The sequence below is a fragment of the Onychomys torridus genome, chromosome 7, assembly GCF_903995425.1.
Source record: "Onychomys torridus chromosome 7, mOncTor1.1, whole genome shotgun sequence".
Lineage (NCBI taxonomy): Eukaryota > Metazoa > Chordata > Mammalia > Rodentia > Cricetidae > Onychomys > Onychomys torridus.
The window spans coordinates 38,581,302-38,599,771 of NC_050449.1; the positions used below are offsets into that span (position 1 = coordinate 38,581,302).

General features: G+C 48.9%; 1 protein-coding gene across 1 annotated transcript; it reads right to left on the minus strand.

The window, feature by feature from the left end:
* Positions 1 to 319: 319 nt before the first annotated feature.
* Tmprss4 (transmembrane serine protease 4) lies at positions 320 to 18,018 on the minus strand. Its single transcript, XM_036193604.1, has 13 exons — positions 17,998 to 18,018; positions 17,611 to 17,644; positions 12,937 to 13,050; positions 11,391 to 11,543; positions 10,403 to 10,532; positions 7,885 to 7,986; positions 6,391 to 6,425; positions 4,723 to 4,882; positions 3,591 to 3,757; positions 2,640 to 2,738; positions 2,288 to 2,430; positions 1,017 to 1,166; positions 320 to 582 (listed from the first exon to the last, which is right to left on the minus strand). Exons 1-13 carry the CDS (start codon positions 18,016 to 18,018, stop codon positions 571 to 573), a joined length of 1,320 nt encoding a protein of 439 aa, XP_036049497.1. The 3' UTR covers positions 320 to 570.
* Positions 18,019 to 18,470: the final 452 nt, after the last annotated feature.

The window sequence follows — 18,470 nt, forward strand, 5'->3', positions numbered from 1 at the left end:
TCCAGGAAGTCTATGCCAAAGATTTCTCATGGCTGTTTAATGCTAGCGACCACAGTGGTGAGAGGTAACAGTAACACAGTAACACAGCAGCACAGTAACACAAACCAATCCATCTTACATTGTCAATCCATCTTCTATCTGTACAGCTCACATTAGAACTGACCGATTTCCACTGCAGTGGTTTTAGGAATGGGCAAAGACGACAAAGTCCTTTCAGATCCTTTTCTCCTTGACTCAGCCCTTAGAGATCTGGAGAGAGCCGACTTCCACTCCTTCAGTGGAAGGGAGAGCCTCCTTGGCTGAATAATACATCGGAGAACTGAATTGACAGTCTGGCTTCCCTCAGCGGAATGCATGTCTCCCTGGGGTTGTGGGAGAAACATGGGTGGCTGAGCTAGCACACCTTACTTCCTTCTGGGCACTCTGCAATGTGTGTGTCCGGGTCCTTGGTTGTTGCAGGAAATACCAGAGTCGTGTTCCAGGAGGCTCTTGCCCTTGTATCTGACCTTGAGGGTCAGGCAGTGGGCAGGTCTGAAGGGAAGGAGCTTTTGGATGTGGTGGACAGCAGCGTTACATCTCAGACTAGAATGAAAAAAGACAACAGCGAAGAGGAAGTCAGATGACCAGAAAATGACAAGCAGTGGCAACATTACCTTCTGTTCCTAAGATCGTTTTGCTCGCCTGCTCCCCCCTCCAGGGACCAGGGAATTTCAGAACCCTGTCCACACTCTTAGCATCTTCTCCTCCATGGAATGGGTCTAGCATTGCTCTAGTTGTAGAGAACGATAAAGCTCGGGGTTCTGCACCCTAAGGTACTTGTATTTCACAGATATTGCTAACCTAAGGAATCTCAGCTTTAATAGAGAGATTTCAGGCTGCCAGCTTGCTGGGAGGGAAATGTATTTGGGATGTAAAAGGTTGTCAGAGCTATTTAAATCAAATCTAAGGAGGATGCATGCCCTCAGGGTAGATGTATGGAGGGAAGATTAGAATCCCTGTAGGGTTAAAACACTCACCTTCCGCACATTGTAGACCCAGTTGAGATAGGCAGTGACCTTGGTGTACACTCCAGGGGTACTTGGGCTCCCACAGCCATGGCCCCAGCTCACGATGCCTACTACCTGCCACCGGTTAGAGTGGTACATCAAAGGTCCGCCACTGTCACCCTGTGAAAAGCCAGGATAGGAGCTGCTGGGGAGGGCAGGCCAGCCTAAGGGTGGCCTTCTTCTTCCTCCTGTCCCTGAATTGGCCCATCTGTTCCCCTGCATTCTCCATGGCTCTGTGAATGCTGACTTCTCTACCCTCCTTCTTGCTCATATTATTCAGCGTTCTTTACTCTTAGGGGAAAAAAAATGGCCCATCTGTGGGCAACTAAGTTGAGGGCAAGCTGCCTGCCTTATCAGAGGGTCATAAGTCACACTAGCAAATAGAATTTTGTTTAGTCCAGCAGTTCCTACATCTATTGAACCACCAACGGAGTGCCTGGTTATGTTTGGGCCTGTTCCGGATAACCGAGGTTCAATTAACTGGGAAAAAGATCCTCACTCCTAGGGAGTTTATGATCAAATAGGTTGGCAGAGCCAATAAGTGAGCAGATGACAAAATGAAGTGGTGAAAAATACACTCACTGCCTCTCTCTGGGCTCAGTAACTCTGCAGCCTGCTTGTCTACTTGTCTTTCTGTGGCCACCATGAGTTCCTGGAGGGCCGACACTGTCTCTAAATCTCCTGTTCACGGCCCACAAGAGATGGCTCAGAGACAGCTACCTCTTGAATGAGGGTTTTAGCATTTGGAGATGGGAATAGGCTGAGAGATTTGAATAAAAATGGCTCCAAAGATTCTCCAGTGGTATGGGGTGGTAAGAAGGTAGGTAGGATCTGCTGAGAAGTCCTGGTGGCCATGGAGACAGGAGAGGGGACACGTACCAAAGCTCACCTAGCATGAGATGATTTTTCAGGTGTAGCAGTGTAGGGGTAGTCATAGAGGAAATAGACCTGGTCATTGTCCTCAAAGGGATCATAGATGATGGGAAGTGAGGGCAGGTCGTAATGCCGTCTTTATATGTGAAATATACATTCAGATTCTTCTGCTCACCTAGCCCGTCTATCCATCTACCCACCCATCCATTTTTCTACCTTTATCAGACTATGTTTCTGCCTTTCTATACCACACACAGAACACTATAATCTGCAAGGCTTCATGTGGGCACACAGTTGGTAGATTTTCACGTCTCTCCGGGACCTACATCCCTGCTCACAGAACTCCCCACAGTCTTTGGAGGACCCACCTGGCAGGTGTCCACGCCACCTTGTGGGGTACCTGCACACATCATCTCCTCAGTGACTTCCCCCTGGTAGGCATCCTCTGCATTGCACCGTGTGCTGTCAATGACCTCCACTGATGCCTGTAGCAGTACGTCAGACATCTTCCCTGGGAGGTAGAAAACACATTTCCTTGTCCTTTACCCTCAGCCCAGACTAACTCTCTGGGCCACCAACATTCTTTGGTGCCTAGAATGTTGATACCTGGTCAGCTAGGGCGGGCTTCTCTGAAGGATGTTCCTCTTTCTTATAACTGCTGGGAGAGGGTAATAAGATACCCTCATGCAAGGTCTCTGAGGTCCTGAGCCCAAGACTCACCTTCATTTTGCTCTGTAAAGCCCCATCCAATGACCCAGAGTGGTGTGGCTGGGATGAGCTCTTCATCATAGAAGGGCAGGCAGATGGGCCTGACAGTGTCTGTCAGGAATAGAGAGGGAGACCCTATATTAGGGTTGGTTTTTTTTTTTTTTCCATTTTCTATATTTTGTGCTTTTCCATCTTGGGGGTCTTGCTGGTCTAAGTGAGTCTAGATTAGCTAATCCTTAGAGAGAACCAGCCACTTGTCAGTGAGGCCCTTAATATCTAAACTAGTTAATCTGGAGCCCACACTCTTGACCTCACTGACAAGCCAAGCCAGTGTTTTTCTCTACCCTAAATCACCCCAGATCTAGATCCTAAACCTCTAGAGATCAATCTCTGCAGTGTAGACAACTATCTTCATTCTCCAGTTCCAAGCATGCTCAAACTTGCCTACCCAACCTCCCTCCTGTGGTCTAGAGCCGAAGACACCACTTTGGCTGTCCCCTGTCCCACCTCCACCCTTTCTATCTTCTGACACATGCACATGCACACACACAAACACACACAAAGGAAAGCCCAGGAAATACAGGTTCCTTGTCCCTGGAGGAACAGAAGTAGAAACACAGTAACCTTTGGCAGGGTTATTGTACAGGGTCTTGAGCACTGATCAGGGGTAAGACACAGACTAGGCAGTTCTTTTAAAAAGGCCCTAACAACTCCAAAGTCAGATGACTGGGATCTCCTAAGTGGAGCAAACAGACTTGGAAGAATCTCTGCCAGGGAAAGGTGTGAATGTTAGCTGACAGCCAAGGCAGGTCCCAGGGCACCAGAGATGTCGAGATGATATATTAGTTGGACATCCGTGGGCAAGCCGAGGTCTTGAGAAGGAACGTGATGTGTCCAAAGCTGCATAGCAGAGTGTGGGTGAGGATAATCCGAGGGGCTCTGTTCCCAGGGACCACCTCTCACCTGAGAATGTGAGTGGAGACTGCAGTTTGACAAGGGCGATGTCCTTCTCCTTGGGGTACAGGGCATTGTGCTCGGTGACAAAGATCTTGGCCACGGGCAAGGATGGGAAGTGGCTCAGTTTGTTGGAGCCAACCCTCACCTTCCAGTTGGGCACATCAAGATGCTTCCTAGGGATGGAGATGGCTAGATCAGGCAGGAGCCAGTCACACTGGAGCTTTGCCCCAGGCTAGGTCTCCAGGTCTGTTGATGCTCTGGGAGATCATCTGATGGGGGCAGAAATAGTGGAAAAGAGCAGTCTAAGGAGCCATCTTCCTGAAGCCAGATTCTGAAAGGAGATATGGTTCTTCTTCCTCATTAAAAGGGCCCAAGGAAATTTCTACCTGGGAAGAGGCTGCCCCATCCCAGGGCCTTGGAGTCCTGACAGTCTCTCCCCACCCTTGGTCTTGTCTGTGCTGCTTGCATTGTGGTCTGTTGAGCCATGGACTTATGTTCATTCTTCTCCAGGCCAGGCCCTGCCTGTGCACAGGGAACTTTCCCCAGGAGTGGGCTTAAAGCTCTGGTCACTCTCAAAAAGGTGAAAAAGCGCTGGGCTGGACCGCGGGACCTTGAAGGTGACAACGGGGTCTATGTGATGGTCAGGATCTGAAAGGGGGCGGTTCTTGGAACTCACTGGATGCTGAATGAAATGGATGAATGAGAGTTAAGAGGACCTGAGGGTAACCCTTTCCCAAGGCCTGGCCAGCTCCCTCTCTGCTGGACCAAATGATAATCTATACACGGTTCAGTTTCTGGACCCTAGGTCGTGACTGTCCACCCTGGGAGCCATTTTTCTGGAAGAAGACTGGCAAGGAAGAGTCATGTTTTGGGGAGCACAGATGCGTGGGAGAACTGTAGTGGGAGTAGAATGTGCTCACGGTGGGGTGAGGGCCCAACAGTCCGACCTTGGAGACCAGCACTCGGCGCAGAGCCCTAGTCCCTCACAAGGACGTCATGGCCAGTGTCTCGTCTCATTGCTGTGCCCCAGCAATGGTTTCCAGGGGAAACTGGGGGCCATAGTCAGGAAGCGAGCCAGAAGGCTGGCTCCCTCCACATCCTCTATCCCTCCTGGCCTCCTCATAACTAGGAGTCTTACCTGAAGCAGTGAGCTGCTGTGAGGATCCAGCTGGGATCCAGGATGCTCCCACCACAGACGTGCTGCCTATCATACTGGATGCTGACCTGCCACGGCCAGGAATCCACAGAGGCCTCCACCCCGCCCACCACTCGAGGAGTCTTCAGGCTCCTTCCACATTCTGGACCCGGTGGAGAAAAGGGGAAGAGGGAGAAGTCAGGTTTCTGGGGAGCCCCTCCCCACCAAAAGCCCTGGAGCAGGGCCCTCAGGAATGGTGCTGGACGGGGAGAACCCACCCATGCCAGTTCTGAATCATTCACCAGGAAGAGAACAAGTGTGACATCACAAGTTTCCCTGAAACCCCCTCCACTTGTGTGTGTTTAGGAATTTAGATTTTTGAACATGGGTGTGTCCATGGTGTTTGCAGTTTATCATCTTTAAACCAAACAAGGGCACAGAGTCATGAATTCTGAAAGCCCTGACCAAACAGAACAGTCCCTAGATGCTTGCCACTGAGTAAACAAATAGTCACAAGTTACTTTGGTATCAGGAACTTAGATTAAAGTTCTGGAAACTGGGTTTCTTCCCTCTGTTAAGGGAGGTTGCCCATTGGCCATCCTGTCTTCTTCTGACCTACCTTTCACACCTGACCTTTGAACTTGAGTTAAAAATCTTCAATGTCAGGGCTGGAGAGATGGCTCAGCGGCTAAGGGTGCTTCCTTTTCTTCCATAGACCTGAGTTTGGCTCCCAGCACCCAAAACAGGCATCTCACAACTGCTTGTAACTCCAGCTCCAGGGGATCTGAGGCCCTCTGCTAGTCTCCACAGGTGTTGCATGCACATGCTCATACCCACCCCGTAATTTAAAACAACAACAACAGCAACAAACTAAAAACAAATCTCCAGTCCCATCTCTTTACCCTGTTCCGTGCCTCTCTGGTCTTTCGGACACTCCATGCCATGACGATCTTTCCAAGGGGAAGCCTTCCCACTGTCTCTCTCTTGCCTAGCAATGTGCCTGCCAAACGCTATCTGGTCCAACCCTGCTTTCAACTTGCCTCCTTGCCCACTTACTCAGAGCTTCTTGGTTGGCAGGATGGGGGCCTAGATTCTTCTGGACTGCTTCCCACAGTCTTTAGATAAAGCTCTGCCCAGCCAGTGACCTGCTTGGAAGTCCCTGGAACACTTGGGCTATAGTTTGAGTTTGCTTACCCAAAGGTGGCAGCTTAGCCCTGAAGTGGTGGTGATTAGGTGGTGGGTTCTTTAAGAGGCGGGGCCTAGTGGCCCTTAGGTAAGCAGTTTTCTGGGCTCCTTGAGCTCCTGTGAGAACTTAGGACCGGCAGAGTCTACCCTGAATTGCTGTCTGGTTCCATCCTCCTTCCACAATGATGGGCCCCACTTGAGGACAAACCAAGGTGGCTTTCTGGTCTTAGACCTCCAGGTTCTAAAACTGTAAGCTGAGTAAAACTCTTATCCCGCCTCCAATATTTCATTACCGTAATAAAAATATAATATGCTCAAGTCATGGGCTGTGAGCAGATGGTGGAAGGGAGTTCTAGCATCAACTGCTTGGAGAAATGCTAAACCCAAACAGTGGGGCTGAGACCAGGAGAGTTCTGAAGATGAAGGCCTTTCCTCCTGTCCATTGCTGGCCTAGAACCCACACCCTAGGAGATTGGGTGTACTCACCAAGGCAGCTCAGGGAAACCAGGGAAAGGCAGGGCCTGAAAGAGAGACACAGGCTGGACTCAGCCCTTGGGACACTGCTGATTCAACCTGGTCCCCCAATACTGTGTAGAACTGTATTAATACTCAGTAGGGTTCTATTCGATTCAACACCCCCATTGCTGTGCCTGCACCTATCACATATGAAGCCGTGGCCAGTGCAAAGGCAGCCTGGGGCAGGAAGGGAGCAGTACAGGCTGTGGTGGAATTGTTAACTATGTCAAAATGCGTTACATTTGCTTATACTGCATTTGTTTGATTATGTCAAGCTGTGTTGCTGTTTCATCTTGCCTGCCTAAGGTACCTGATTGTCTAATAAAAAGGTGAACGGCCAATAGCTAGGCAGGGCTGGTGAGCAGAGAAAATAAATATAGGAGGGGAAGTGTGTGCGTGTACACATGTGTGTATGTATATGTGTGTGTGTGTGTGTGTGTGTGTGTGTGAGAGAGAGAGAGAGAGAGAGAGAGAGAGAGAGAGAGAGAGAGAACAGGAGAATGAAGGAGAAAGAAAGAGAGAGACATGCTTTGGGCCAGAAGCTAGGCAGCCACCAGCCAGAAATGAGAACCAGTGAAAGTAAGATATACAGGAAAAAAGAAAGAAAGAAGGAAAGAGAGAGAAAGAGAGAAAGAAAGAGAAAGTGAGAAAGAAAGAAAGGAAGGAAGGAAGGAAGGAAGGAAGAAGGAAGGAAGGAAGGAGGAAAGAAAGGTAAAAACAAACCCTGAGACAAAACATAGATGAAGAAAAACAGGTTAAGTTATAAGAGCTAGCTGGACAAGCCTAAGCTAGGCTGAGCATTCATAACTAATAGGAAGTCTCCGTGTCATGATTTGGGAGCGGGTGGGTGGCCTAAAAGAAAGAAGCCTGCTACAATCGGCCACAGAACAGGGTTTTGGTGGAATCACAGAGAGTCACTCTACTACCAGCCCTGTTCCTTTCACGATCTACTGTGGCACGCATCTGTCCTGTGTCCTGAATGCTGAGAAGATAGCTGCCCTAGGAGCCTCTGCTGCCTCAGAGCAGGCTTTGTTTGGATTCAGCTGTGCTCCACGAGGTGGTGAGGCAAGCTGGGGAGCCTTCTTTGGAGCATCAGAAGGTGCTGCTCTGGCCTGCGGGTGTGATGGAGAAGGACAAAGTGATGTTCAGGCTCTTGCCTACCAGGCAACTCATTAAGGAACAGTGGAAGGAACTGTTCAGGCAGATAGAAGGTCACTGTTCATTCCTCTGCCTTTGAGCAGGGCACATTGTATTAAAAACAACAACAACAACAACAACAACAACAAAAAGAGCCAACAGAGAAGATCCTCTGAACTCAGAAATGGGATTCCATGACCCTGGATGTTTAATGGGCTGCTTAGCTAGTTCTTCCTGTTGTCTGGCTCGATTTCCTCTTGCTGCAGCCATGAGTGGCTTTCCAGGGGTAGCTGGCCTCTGTAGGTCAGAAGGCGGCTGCTCACTTACCCACTGACGTTCTTCATCTGAAGCTCCTGGCTGTTTCCTGTGACTTGAGCTACAGTGAGATTCTGGTCTGGGCCAATCTCCACGGCTCTGAAAGTGGGTCGGCTGTGTAGGGAGAGCACTGTGAGCTGGGGCAGAGGCTGGAACCCCGTGGTAGGGAGAGCCCCATTGCTCGGGAGAGAGGGAGGCAGGGCGACACAGGTGGGCTGGTTTAGTGGGCGGGGCTGGCTTTGCTGGATCATGGGAACGTTGGCAAGGCCGAACTCAGCCCAAGACAGGCTGCTGTGGTTTTGCTTTCTTGGGCAGCGGACTCTTGGTCCAGAACCCAGGGCGCTGCAGAAAGGCTAGAGGTCTGCTTTCCTCACACCCAGCTCTGTCTCTGTCTCCAGCATCTCTTTATGGTCACATCAGTGGGAGCAAAGAAGAAAGGAACCCAGATGAACTCCTGTCTAAGACACAGATATGTCTTAGAACTGGAATGTGGATATCCGGTTTTCCAGACAGGGACCTGGTTTATCTTCCATAGTGTTTTCAAGATAGGAGAAGCTTGGATCCTTTTTCTCATAGGAGTCCAGCTGGAACTTTCTGAAACTTGAACTGCCCTCTCCCTTTCCCTCTGCTAATCCATGTTTACCTTCTTTCAAACCCTGGATTTAAATCTTCCTCCTCCAGGAAGCCTTCCCTAACCGCTCTGCTCTCTGGCCCTTTCTTCACCAAACACACCCCTTCCAAATGGCTCCTCCCAGTACAAGCTTTGCACAGAGATTTGGGGTCAATCCACATCCTAGGCTGGCTGGTCCACACTCAGGTAGAAATTCAAGCACCTTCTGGGACGACCAGAGCCTGTTATCCTCAAGACCTAAGTTCTTGCGTGCTGGCTCTGACACCAGTTTGGTGTATGACCTTGGGCAGGTCACTTTTGTCCTGTGGGTCTCTCTGAGTCCTGATTTTCTCCTCTATAAAATGATGCATGTGCCAGGGGTTCTTCCTACACTGGACTACCTATGGTTTTGTGTTTGTAGGTAAGAAAGGCTTCCTCCAATCTAGGCACAGGAAAAATAAAGAGACTTGAGCAGAGAGCTTAGTCCAAGGAAAGAGGATGCTGGTGGTAAACATACCCAGGACAGTGATACAGCCTGATGAGTAATTTAATGAACTTTGATATCATATAGCCCCAGAGGCCAGGTAGCTCAGTGCCTCCGTGCTCTCCAAAAAGGCAGAAATTCTGGGAGGTTACCACCTTAAGAACCTCAGGAAACCCCCATGTTTCATAACTGAGACTCAGCCTGCAGTGATCAGTCCAGCTGACGCTGCAGTTGGCTGGACTGCAGTGGAGGAGGGGCTGGCTGCAGTTGAGAGGGACAGCAGGTGCTGGGCATGCCTCCTGCTGTCCTTTGAAATGAAGGTGATGGGTGTCCCTTTCTGGGAGGTGTTGGAACTCCACCAAGAGGGGAGAGAGCGGAAACTATAACTAGGAACCAGCGGGGACAGAGGCCAGATGAGTTCATTCTGGCGGCCCAAAGCATCTCTTGGACAAAACCTTGAGGCTGCTTTAGGGATCTCCGGAGAGAACTCTGTGATCAACGGGCAATGTCGGTCCTAGTAGTCATCATTTCTGTCTTGTCTCTGGGCTCAGTCTCTGAGAGTCCCAAGGAAGTTCAGCTTGCCAGGGAGAGTGGAATCCCTCTTTGCAGCGGAACACCTGGCTCCTGGAGGGATCAGTTCTCACTTCTTCCTTCACTGACTAATCAAGGAGAGAGAATTCCCAGTCTACAAGCAGACACTATGAGAACTTGTGGTGTCCAGGATCAGGGATGTGGGCAGGTTCTAGCTCCCTACCTCCCAGCCTCTGCCTAAGCAAGCCACTTACTCTTTCAGAACCTACTTGTCACACACATTTAATAATAACTGTGCTTTGAGCTTTCTGCCAAGATCAAATGCATATAAATATATGTAATGCTAATTACCCTTCATGTACCTCCACTCCAGATTTGGACCTGCTTCTACGGTTCACTGAGAGAGCTGGGGCCCCAACAGAGTCAGGCGAGTCCTTGCTATTTTTGTTTTCCAGTGCTGGGAATGGAACCCAGGGCTTTGCGTGCACCAGGCAAGCTCTCTACCACTGAGCCACACCCCCACTCTTCCTTTCTGCTAAATTTTAACCAAGAAGACTTTGCATATGTAAATTAGTGTTATGGTCAGAGACTTTCTACAAAAGGACAAAGGAGAGAGAACTGGGGAGAAAAGAGCTCCATCCTCCTCTAGTGAGATGGGCATTGCTTCCTCTGGCTGAGGTCGGGGGATTAACCTTCATGCAACTTGTAAGCGAAAGTGCCGGGCTCAAACACAGTTCTATAAGAATCCCATGCCTGTAGTGTTGGGGAAGAAGGAGGAAGAGGGGAAGAGGAGAAAAGAGAAAGGAAGGGAGGGAGGGAGGAAGGAAGGAAGGAAGGAAAGACAGAAGGCAGGCGAGAAGGAGAGCAGAAGCTGCTGGGGTGAGGTGATAGCCTTGGTTGGATACCTGTCGTAGCCCATCTGTCTGCAGGCTGTCTCAGCCAGTGCTTCTGTGAAGTTGTCAAAGCAGGCAGAGGCCCAGGTCCCTGTGGCCTCATCCAGCACCTGCAGGGTTGATCGGTCCTTGGAGAGGCGGACTGGGAGGGAAGGAGCCTGGGTCAGCTGGAGGGTGGGGCCTCTCTAGACCAGCCCCCCTCTATTGCTCCCAATCCAGAACTGATGACCTGGTCAACATCAAGTGAAGTTCTTCCAGTTGACCAGAGCCTAATTTGGATGGCAGCTAATTTTGGATCCCTGAGCAGCTGCCTAGGGATAGTGGTTGACAGCCTCTCTTTTTGCTCGTAGAGATATCAGTTTTGATGAGCAGTGACATCATTGCTCTACCATGACCCATACAGCTCGCCCAGTTTGGGGAAACATCTCAGCCAGGGACCTGGTAGCTTCTGCATGGAAGGTCAGAGAGGGTGTTTAAGCGAAAACTTCCATTGGTGTTAGTGACAGGAGCCCATGGGTATTTGACTATACTAAGTAACAGTCACTCAGCCCTGCTCCCAAAGGGTCTCATTACCTATCTTCTGGGTTCAGTGTTAGTGGCTCAGTCCAAGCTAGCTGGTCCCGATTTTCACACTTGAAACATTTGTTCCTCCAGTGGCCTCCCCTGTGCTGTTCCCTAGCATGTTTCAGTAAAGACAATGAATGGAAGGGTGGCTAGCTGGGTAAGTGACATGGTGACCACGTTTGTCGTCTCACTGAGATATCAAAGAGGAACCAAGCAGGTATAGCCTGCATTGCATTGGCTCTACTTCCCTCAAGGCTGTTTATTAACCCTTTCTCAATGTGTGTTCTGTCTAGTGCTGGGACCTAAAGGTAGATGTGTCATGATCTTGCTCCTGGAGACCTTCTCCTACAGGGCTAGACACTGACGAAGAAGTGGGCAGAGGCCACCACTGAGCATCCTTCTCCCATGGCTCCTGTCCTTCAGTCCCTGGACTCACCTGCCACTCCCGGCTTCTCAGGGAAGTTTGTGACACAGTGTTCCTCATCCTCTCCCGAGGCACAGTCAAGGTGGCCATCACACACCTGCCCCCTCGGAATGAAGGTCAAGGGACTTCCACAGATGAAGTAGTGTTTATCCAGAACCACCTTGACTAGAAGGCACATGAGGGAAAGGTCAGAGAGGGCTGGGGTCAAGCAGGCAGAGGAGAGAGGCTGCTTTTTCTAAAAGTCACGATGGCTGGAGACAGGCAGCCAATTTAAAAAATACATTATTTATTGTGTGTGGCTGTGTGTCTCTGACTGGAGGTCAGAGGGCAAGCTTTGGGTTTTGGTTTCAAGTGTTCTGTTACAACAATAGAGAGCTGCCTAACATAACCACATCAGGTTGGGCTGGCCAATGTTGAGAAGAAATGATTTGGGATTTTATACATCTCACAACCATCCCAGGCTCTCAAGGATCAAGGTTGTGCCTGAATTGTGAACACCCATTATTACTACAATGAAGATCTGCTCAGCTGGAAAACTGGGGTCCTGTGCCAGCCTCTGTGGACTCTGAGTCTCAGTATCCAATTATAGAATAAAGGGTTAAAGCAGAGACTCTCTGCGTGTCATCAATGGGTGGTATCTGCTATTAGTGTAAAGGTCCTCACAGCCCTAAGTATAGGCTCTCCAAAGACCAGCCGTGCCTCGGTCATCCAGGCACTACATACCTTGGGTCCCAGATCTGCCTGCTACACGCTTTTGGTTTTTAAATCCAGTTTCTTCACATAAGGAAGCTCAGTATTGCTCATGATGCTTAAAGGCATTCCATAGTGTGTGTGTGTGTGGGGGGGGGGTGATCAGTGGACTTCTTCATGGACACACAGGCTCAAATGATAGAGCCGAGATCCCCACCCCTGCTTCCTAATCTTATCTCCTGTTCCCTGCTGAGAAAGCTGTTGCCAGTCTCTGCTGTAACTGTGGGAATCACTGTCACAGAGTGGGCTGCCCCAGACCACATCAGGGCTAATCCCCTGGCTGAAATGAGGACTGAGCTGAGGTGAGCAGAGGGTTCCATCTGCCTGGCCCTCTTCCCTGGTTTCTCTCGTCCCTTCTCTCTTTGTAGACAGAAATGCTCTCCAACCTGCCAGACAGTAGGGTTGCACAGACACTCTGTTCAGTCCTCCCCACTCTGCCCCCCCCCCATGCTGTCAGTTTGCAGAAGATGGGAAGGAGGCGGCTGGGGGTGGGCACCTCTGCAACTGCCTGTGTGGGTTGGGAATGGGTGCCATGTGTATAGCAACCATCTGGAAGAGAAGCCATCTGGGAGAACCGGGGGATGCACTCACCTTCCCCTTTTTGCTTAGAAGACTCCCTCCAAGGCAGGGGTGGATACATGAGGCATGAGGATTCGTTTTTTTCCCCCAAAGCTTTGTGCAGATCACTTGCCTATGACTGTGGGGGTGGGAGGATGGGTAAGGGCTGTGGCTTACTGAGGGGGTGAGGGAGAATACTGTCACGTATTGGGGTGAGTGGGGTGGAAGTCGTGTGGGGGCTGTAACTCACTGAGGAAGGCTGCAATCACGATGGCCAACAGGCTCAGCAGCACTGCAATGATGGGGATCCCCACCTTTTTGAAGGTCTCCAGGGGCCTGCGGGGCTTGCGAAAGGCAGCGGTATCTACCAAGAGAAGGAGACAGAGGGAGGAGGGTGCGGTCAGCACTTGGAGCCCATCCCTGCCGAGGCCCATAGTCTGCATCAGGATGCCCTGGCGATGGTTTTGGTTGGTGGGGATTATCCCTGCAGGCAAGGCTGAGATTCATGAGCATGTACTCACCCACCTTCCCTCCCTTGCCCAGATTTACCTATCTTTCGTAACCGCTCCTCAGTTGAGCTGGCAGCCAGTGCCACCTTCCCTTGTCTTGCCCTAGCCTGTACAAGAGAATGTCATTCTTGCCTTCTCTGACCTGTCCCTGCCCTGGGAGGGGTCCAAGCTCATCAGGCATGTACTTGGGCACCTACCATGATATATATGATATATTATCATTTATCCTTCCACGTTCTTGAATATATTTTTAATTGACACATAATTGTATTTATGGGGTATTGTATAACATTTCAACACATGTATGTAATACATAATGATAAAAATCAGGGTAATTATTACATTTATCATGTAAGACTTACTTGTGTGTGTGTGTGTGTGTGTTGAGAATATCCAGAATTCTCCCACTACCTTTTTAGAATATCAAATGTCATCGACTGCATTTCCCCCATTGCTCCCCTGCCCCCCACCCCCAGTGCTATAGAAAATTAGAGTTTACTTCTTTTATCCATTTGCTTCTCTGATAATATAGTTTTTTTCTTAAAAGCAGGAGATCAAGATCATGTAGCTCAGGCTAGCCTCATGCTCTATATGTAGACCAGGATGACCTTGAACTTCTGATCCTGCTGGTGCTGGAATTAGAGGCATGCACCACCACTGGTTTCTGCAGTGTTGGGGATGGAACCCAGGGCTCTACAATAGGCAAGCACTCTACTGACAGCCACATCCCCAGTCCTCTGCCTTAATTTTTCACCTCTCCACACAGTGAGCATGAAGCAGAGGCCTGATAATTACTTGTGAGTAGATGTATCGTGATGTTCCCATCTCCATGTTAGTCCAGTACACAGCGAGTCCCCAGCATGGTCCTTGTCTTTAAGGAGATTAGAGTCTGGGGAAGAGGTAAACAGGACACAAATGGCAGACCACCAGGTGAAAGAAAGTATGTGCTGGATGAGAGATACCACCTGGGGAATGCTGGGAAGGCTTCCTGAGCAATACAGGAAGAGACAGGGAACAGAGGCTCTGGGCTACTTGAGACCCTGGCATGGAGGGTGTGTGTGTGTGCTGTGGGTTGTTTCTAATGTCTTGGAGAGTGAGGTGGGTCTGTTGGGAGGCAGGACAACAAAGTCGTTTTGTGGAACTTGAAAACCATGCTGAAGTTTGGCATTTGTCCTGAAAGCAGTGAGGAGCCGCTGAGAGTTTTAAACGAGAGAGAACATGTGCCTGGGCTGTTATCCAGTGAGAGGATTCACTCATTATCTGGAGTGAGTTTGGGACCATGGAGTTACATAGGAGACAGTCTTTGCCTAAAATTTGTAAAACAAATAAGCAAACCATTACACATCCATTTCAGATGGTGTCATAGTTTGAATCTGAAACATCACAACAGGCTCATAGGTTTGGATGTTAGGTCCCCAAATCGGGTGGCACTATTTTGGAAATTTCTAGAAACTTAGGTAAGTCTTAGCTGGAAGAAGTAGATCCCCAAGGCTGTATCTTTGGGAGTCTATTTTTTTTGGGGGGGGCTACTTTTTATTTCCTTTAGGTATCCCATTTTCTGTAACATCCTGTGAATTGCTCTGTCACACCCTTTCCCACCATGATGCGACGAAAGATTCTGGAACTGTTTCAAAATGAACCCTGTCTCCATGAAGTTGTTTGTATCGGGTATATTGGTCACAGTGGCACAAAAGAACAAATACACATGGCTACCGAGGAGATGAAGTATGACAAGGTTGTGAAAAGTTCTGTGGGCATCAGAGATAGGCTCTGGGTCTTTTCAGGTGCCTTTCAGGCAATGAACTTAGGAGGTGTTTTTTTGGGGGGCTTGATCTCAAGGGGAGCTGGGTAGGAAACCTAGAAAGCAGTAGGCGGGCTCTCTTGCTCTCACCTCCACATGGCTTATTCCCTCATCTCTATCAAACCCCTCTTCCACATCTCCTTCGTGTGAGCCCATTCTAGAACTTCCTGTTCAAGATGTAGCCATCCCACGTTTCCCGCCCCATCCTCCTTCCCTGCTTGTTTTTCCCCAAAGCACTTACCTCTGACCTACTTTCCAACATTTTCTGTTTTCTCTCTCCTCCCACCCCTCTCTAAAGTGGAAATGAAGCTGCCATGAAGACTATCTTTTGTGCTCTCCAGTGCCTAGAACAGAGCCTGTCCCACAGCAGATGCCCAATGAGTGTCCATGATGGGAAGTGATCCGTTCTTGGCTCTGTTGTCTTAAGTGCACCCTGTCGGTCCTACCCTCAGCTCTCACTTTATTCTGCCTCAAGCAATGCTAGGCATTTGTCTTCTGCTCATTGGAAACTGAGGCTGGTGTCTGTAAGAGACCTGGGCCCCATAAACGACAGTATCAATGATTGTCAATAAGAAAGCTCAAACTTTGTGCTTCTCTAATGGGGAGTTTTAACTGCACAGTGGCCCAGCAGTGGGGATGTGAATATGACATGGTATTGCCTGTAAATTATTAGGACCTGGCACAAAGCAGGTTATCAACAATGCTAGGTAGTTCTGTTTTTAAAGTTCCCACACTAGCTCTTCAGTATTGTTCTGTTCCTGTGGCCACCAGAACATCAGTATTTTGTTCAATTATTCATGCCTGATTTGTTTCTTGGACACCTGCTTCTGGGAACATGAGGCTGATTTGTTTTCTTGGATAGTCAACAATCTCTTGGAAGGAGTCACTTGCCCCATGTCCTAGCCCAAAGTGTGTCCTGGTTGTTCTCAGGGAAGACCTGCCTTCCTCTTTAGGAAGGGATATGGTTTCACACTTAGCTCAAGTCCACAGATAGCCTCCCTGCTTGTGGTTGTTCCCTCTGTCTGTTTGTCCTGCCCATTGCTTCTAGAAAAGCTTCTAGGAAGGGGGCTTTTACCCTGTCCCTTCCCTCTTAAGTGACTATTAGGGGCTCTTCTCACACTCTCAACCTTCTAAGCAGTGTAATTAGCCTCATTCTCTGAGCCAAATGGACTTCACTGCTAATTCTCAGCAGCCAGCCCCCAGTCACACGGGCAGGTTGACTTTCTGGTGTTGAATGACCTGAGTGTTAGTCATGACCTCTGACACCCAAGAGCTCAGATTCCTTCTCTCCTCCTTCCCTCCATCCCTCCTTCACCCCTGCTGTTGCTAGTTGACTTGTCTAGTTAGCCTGGTTTGTTTATACAGCCTAGTTGATACAGCCTGGTTTGTTTATATAGCCTGGTTGATACAGCCTGGTACATAAGGCCTGATTGATACAGCCTAGTTGATACAGCCTGGTTTATATGGCCTGGTTGATACAGCATGGTTGGTGTGGCTTGGCTTATACAGCCTGGTTGATACAGCTTTTTGATACAGCCTGGTTGATACAGCCTGGTTTGTTTATACAGCCTGGTTGATACAGCTTTTTGATACAGCCTGGTTGATACAGCCTGGTTTGTTTATACAGCCTGGTTGATACAGCCTGGTTTGTTTATACAGCCTGGTTTGTTTATACAGCCTGGTTGATGATACAGCCTGGATTGTTTATACAGCCTGGTTGATACAGCCTGGTTGATACAGCCTGGTTTGTTTATACAGCCTGGTTGATACAGCCTGGTTGATACAGCCTGGATTGTTTGATACAGCCTGGTTGATACAGCACAGGTCTTGTCTTTCAGCTTCCTTCCCACCAGGTGTTTGGAGCCGATTCAGCTGCCTTCTGGTTTGGCAGTTATTGGGTTTGTTCACTGGCTGAGGCACACACAGGAAGAGTCATGGGAAGCCTGGTACACTTTGGGGACCTTGTGGTCTACTGTTACATTAAACTCCAAAGTACAAAGGAGGCACAGTTTCCACTAGCTGAGTTATTGTTTCTGATCATTATTAACTTGTGACTCAAATAAGATGTTCACCTGAGGGGGATTGAACCATTGTCTTCCGGATTTGTTCCCATTAATTTGTTCCCTGTTCATTTGTCTTGCTGATGTATAGGCTATCGGGAGTAGGCGTCAGTGATTTAAGAAAATATAACAGGAGGGGGTAAAATCCTTAAAATTGGAAATTTTCTGTTATTCACTCATTCGTCTCCTTTAATCAGGGGTTCACAGCTGTTTCCTCTCCTACAGTGAAACACCAGTACCCTGAATTCTTAGTAGCATGAACTCTGTGAGGCAGGAGTCTTGGCTGTACCACTGCGGTAGCCCAGTTCTGTGCAGCTCAGGACCTGGCACAAAGAATAGATTCAGGGGTTGTCGCTGTTCTTGGCCTTTTAGGCCTGCTGGTCATATTTCCTCAGAGACCAGGCTTTTTTATTTTTAGAACAAATCCTGGAACTTAGGAGAACTTAGTACTTTTTGTTGAACAATGGCTGGGCAGTGGATTGACTTCATGCATAGCATTTGGCACTACAGTGGCTCAGTGGCTGAGATTCAAAGGCCCGGGGACCTGAGCTTACCGTGGCTGTTCAGGGGTTGGTCACTGTTCGGATCCTGTAATTGAAGGAAAAATGGCAAGTTGAGTGAGGGGACCTCTGAGATCACAGTAGATCTACTGAGCCATCAAATCATTATTCAGCCTGTGTTTAGTATCTGTAGATGTGGTCAAAGCATTGCTAGTTTATACCCCACCAGCCAGTACTTCATGTAATGGATGGATGAACTGATGGATGTATCTGTGGCAGGGCAGCATTATTGGGAAATGGTGAAAGTTTGGAAGTGGGTCCTCATTGGAGGAATTAGAACATGGAGGCAAGTCCCTAGAAAGGGTATCTTGCCCTGAACTTGCCCTGTGCTCTTTTCCTTGTCCAAGTATCCTAAGAGGTAAGCTAGTCTCCACTACCCACGCCTTCTTTATCTAAGCACATGCGGCCACATAACTTCCAGCTAAGCGCTCTGAATCTGTGAGCCAAGTCAATCTTTCTCCTTTAAGTTGCCTCTGTCAGACACTTTCTCACAAGAACGTGACAGTGACCAATACAAAGCTAGTGCTAAACGCGGCTCCATGAATGAACTTCATGACATAATGAAGAAAGAAAGAACTAAACATAGGAAAGTATGTGTCATTCAATGACATCATCACGAAATCAGGAGGTAAAGTTTAGGGGTGCTAGCAGTCAGAGCAGTGGTTACTACTGGGGAAGTGGGATGGTTATAGGAAGAAGAACAAGGGAATGTTCTGGAATATTGAGGAACTTCTAGAACTTGCTGTGGGTGTTAGTTACATGGTGTTCATGTGTATTAGATGCTCACTGGGAGATGTGTTTACTGAGTTGTTTGCTGCATGTGGATTACACCTAATAAAACAGGCAGGCTCAAA

Coding starts and splice junctions, on each gene's coding strand:
- Tmprss4 (XM_036193604.1), bottom strand. CDS start 18,018: ATGTGCTTAGATAAAGAAGGC. Junction 6,426..7,884: donor CAGATGAAGAACGTCAGTGG/GTAAGTGAGCAG, acceptor TCTCTCTTTCAG/GCCCTGCCTTTCCCTGGTTT. Junction 1,167..2,287: donor GTGGCGTGGACACCTGCCAG/GTGGGTCCTCCA, acceptor GGCTTTTCACAG/GGTGACAGTGGCGGACCTTT.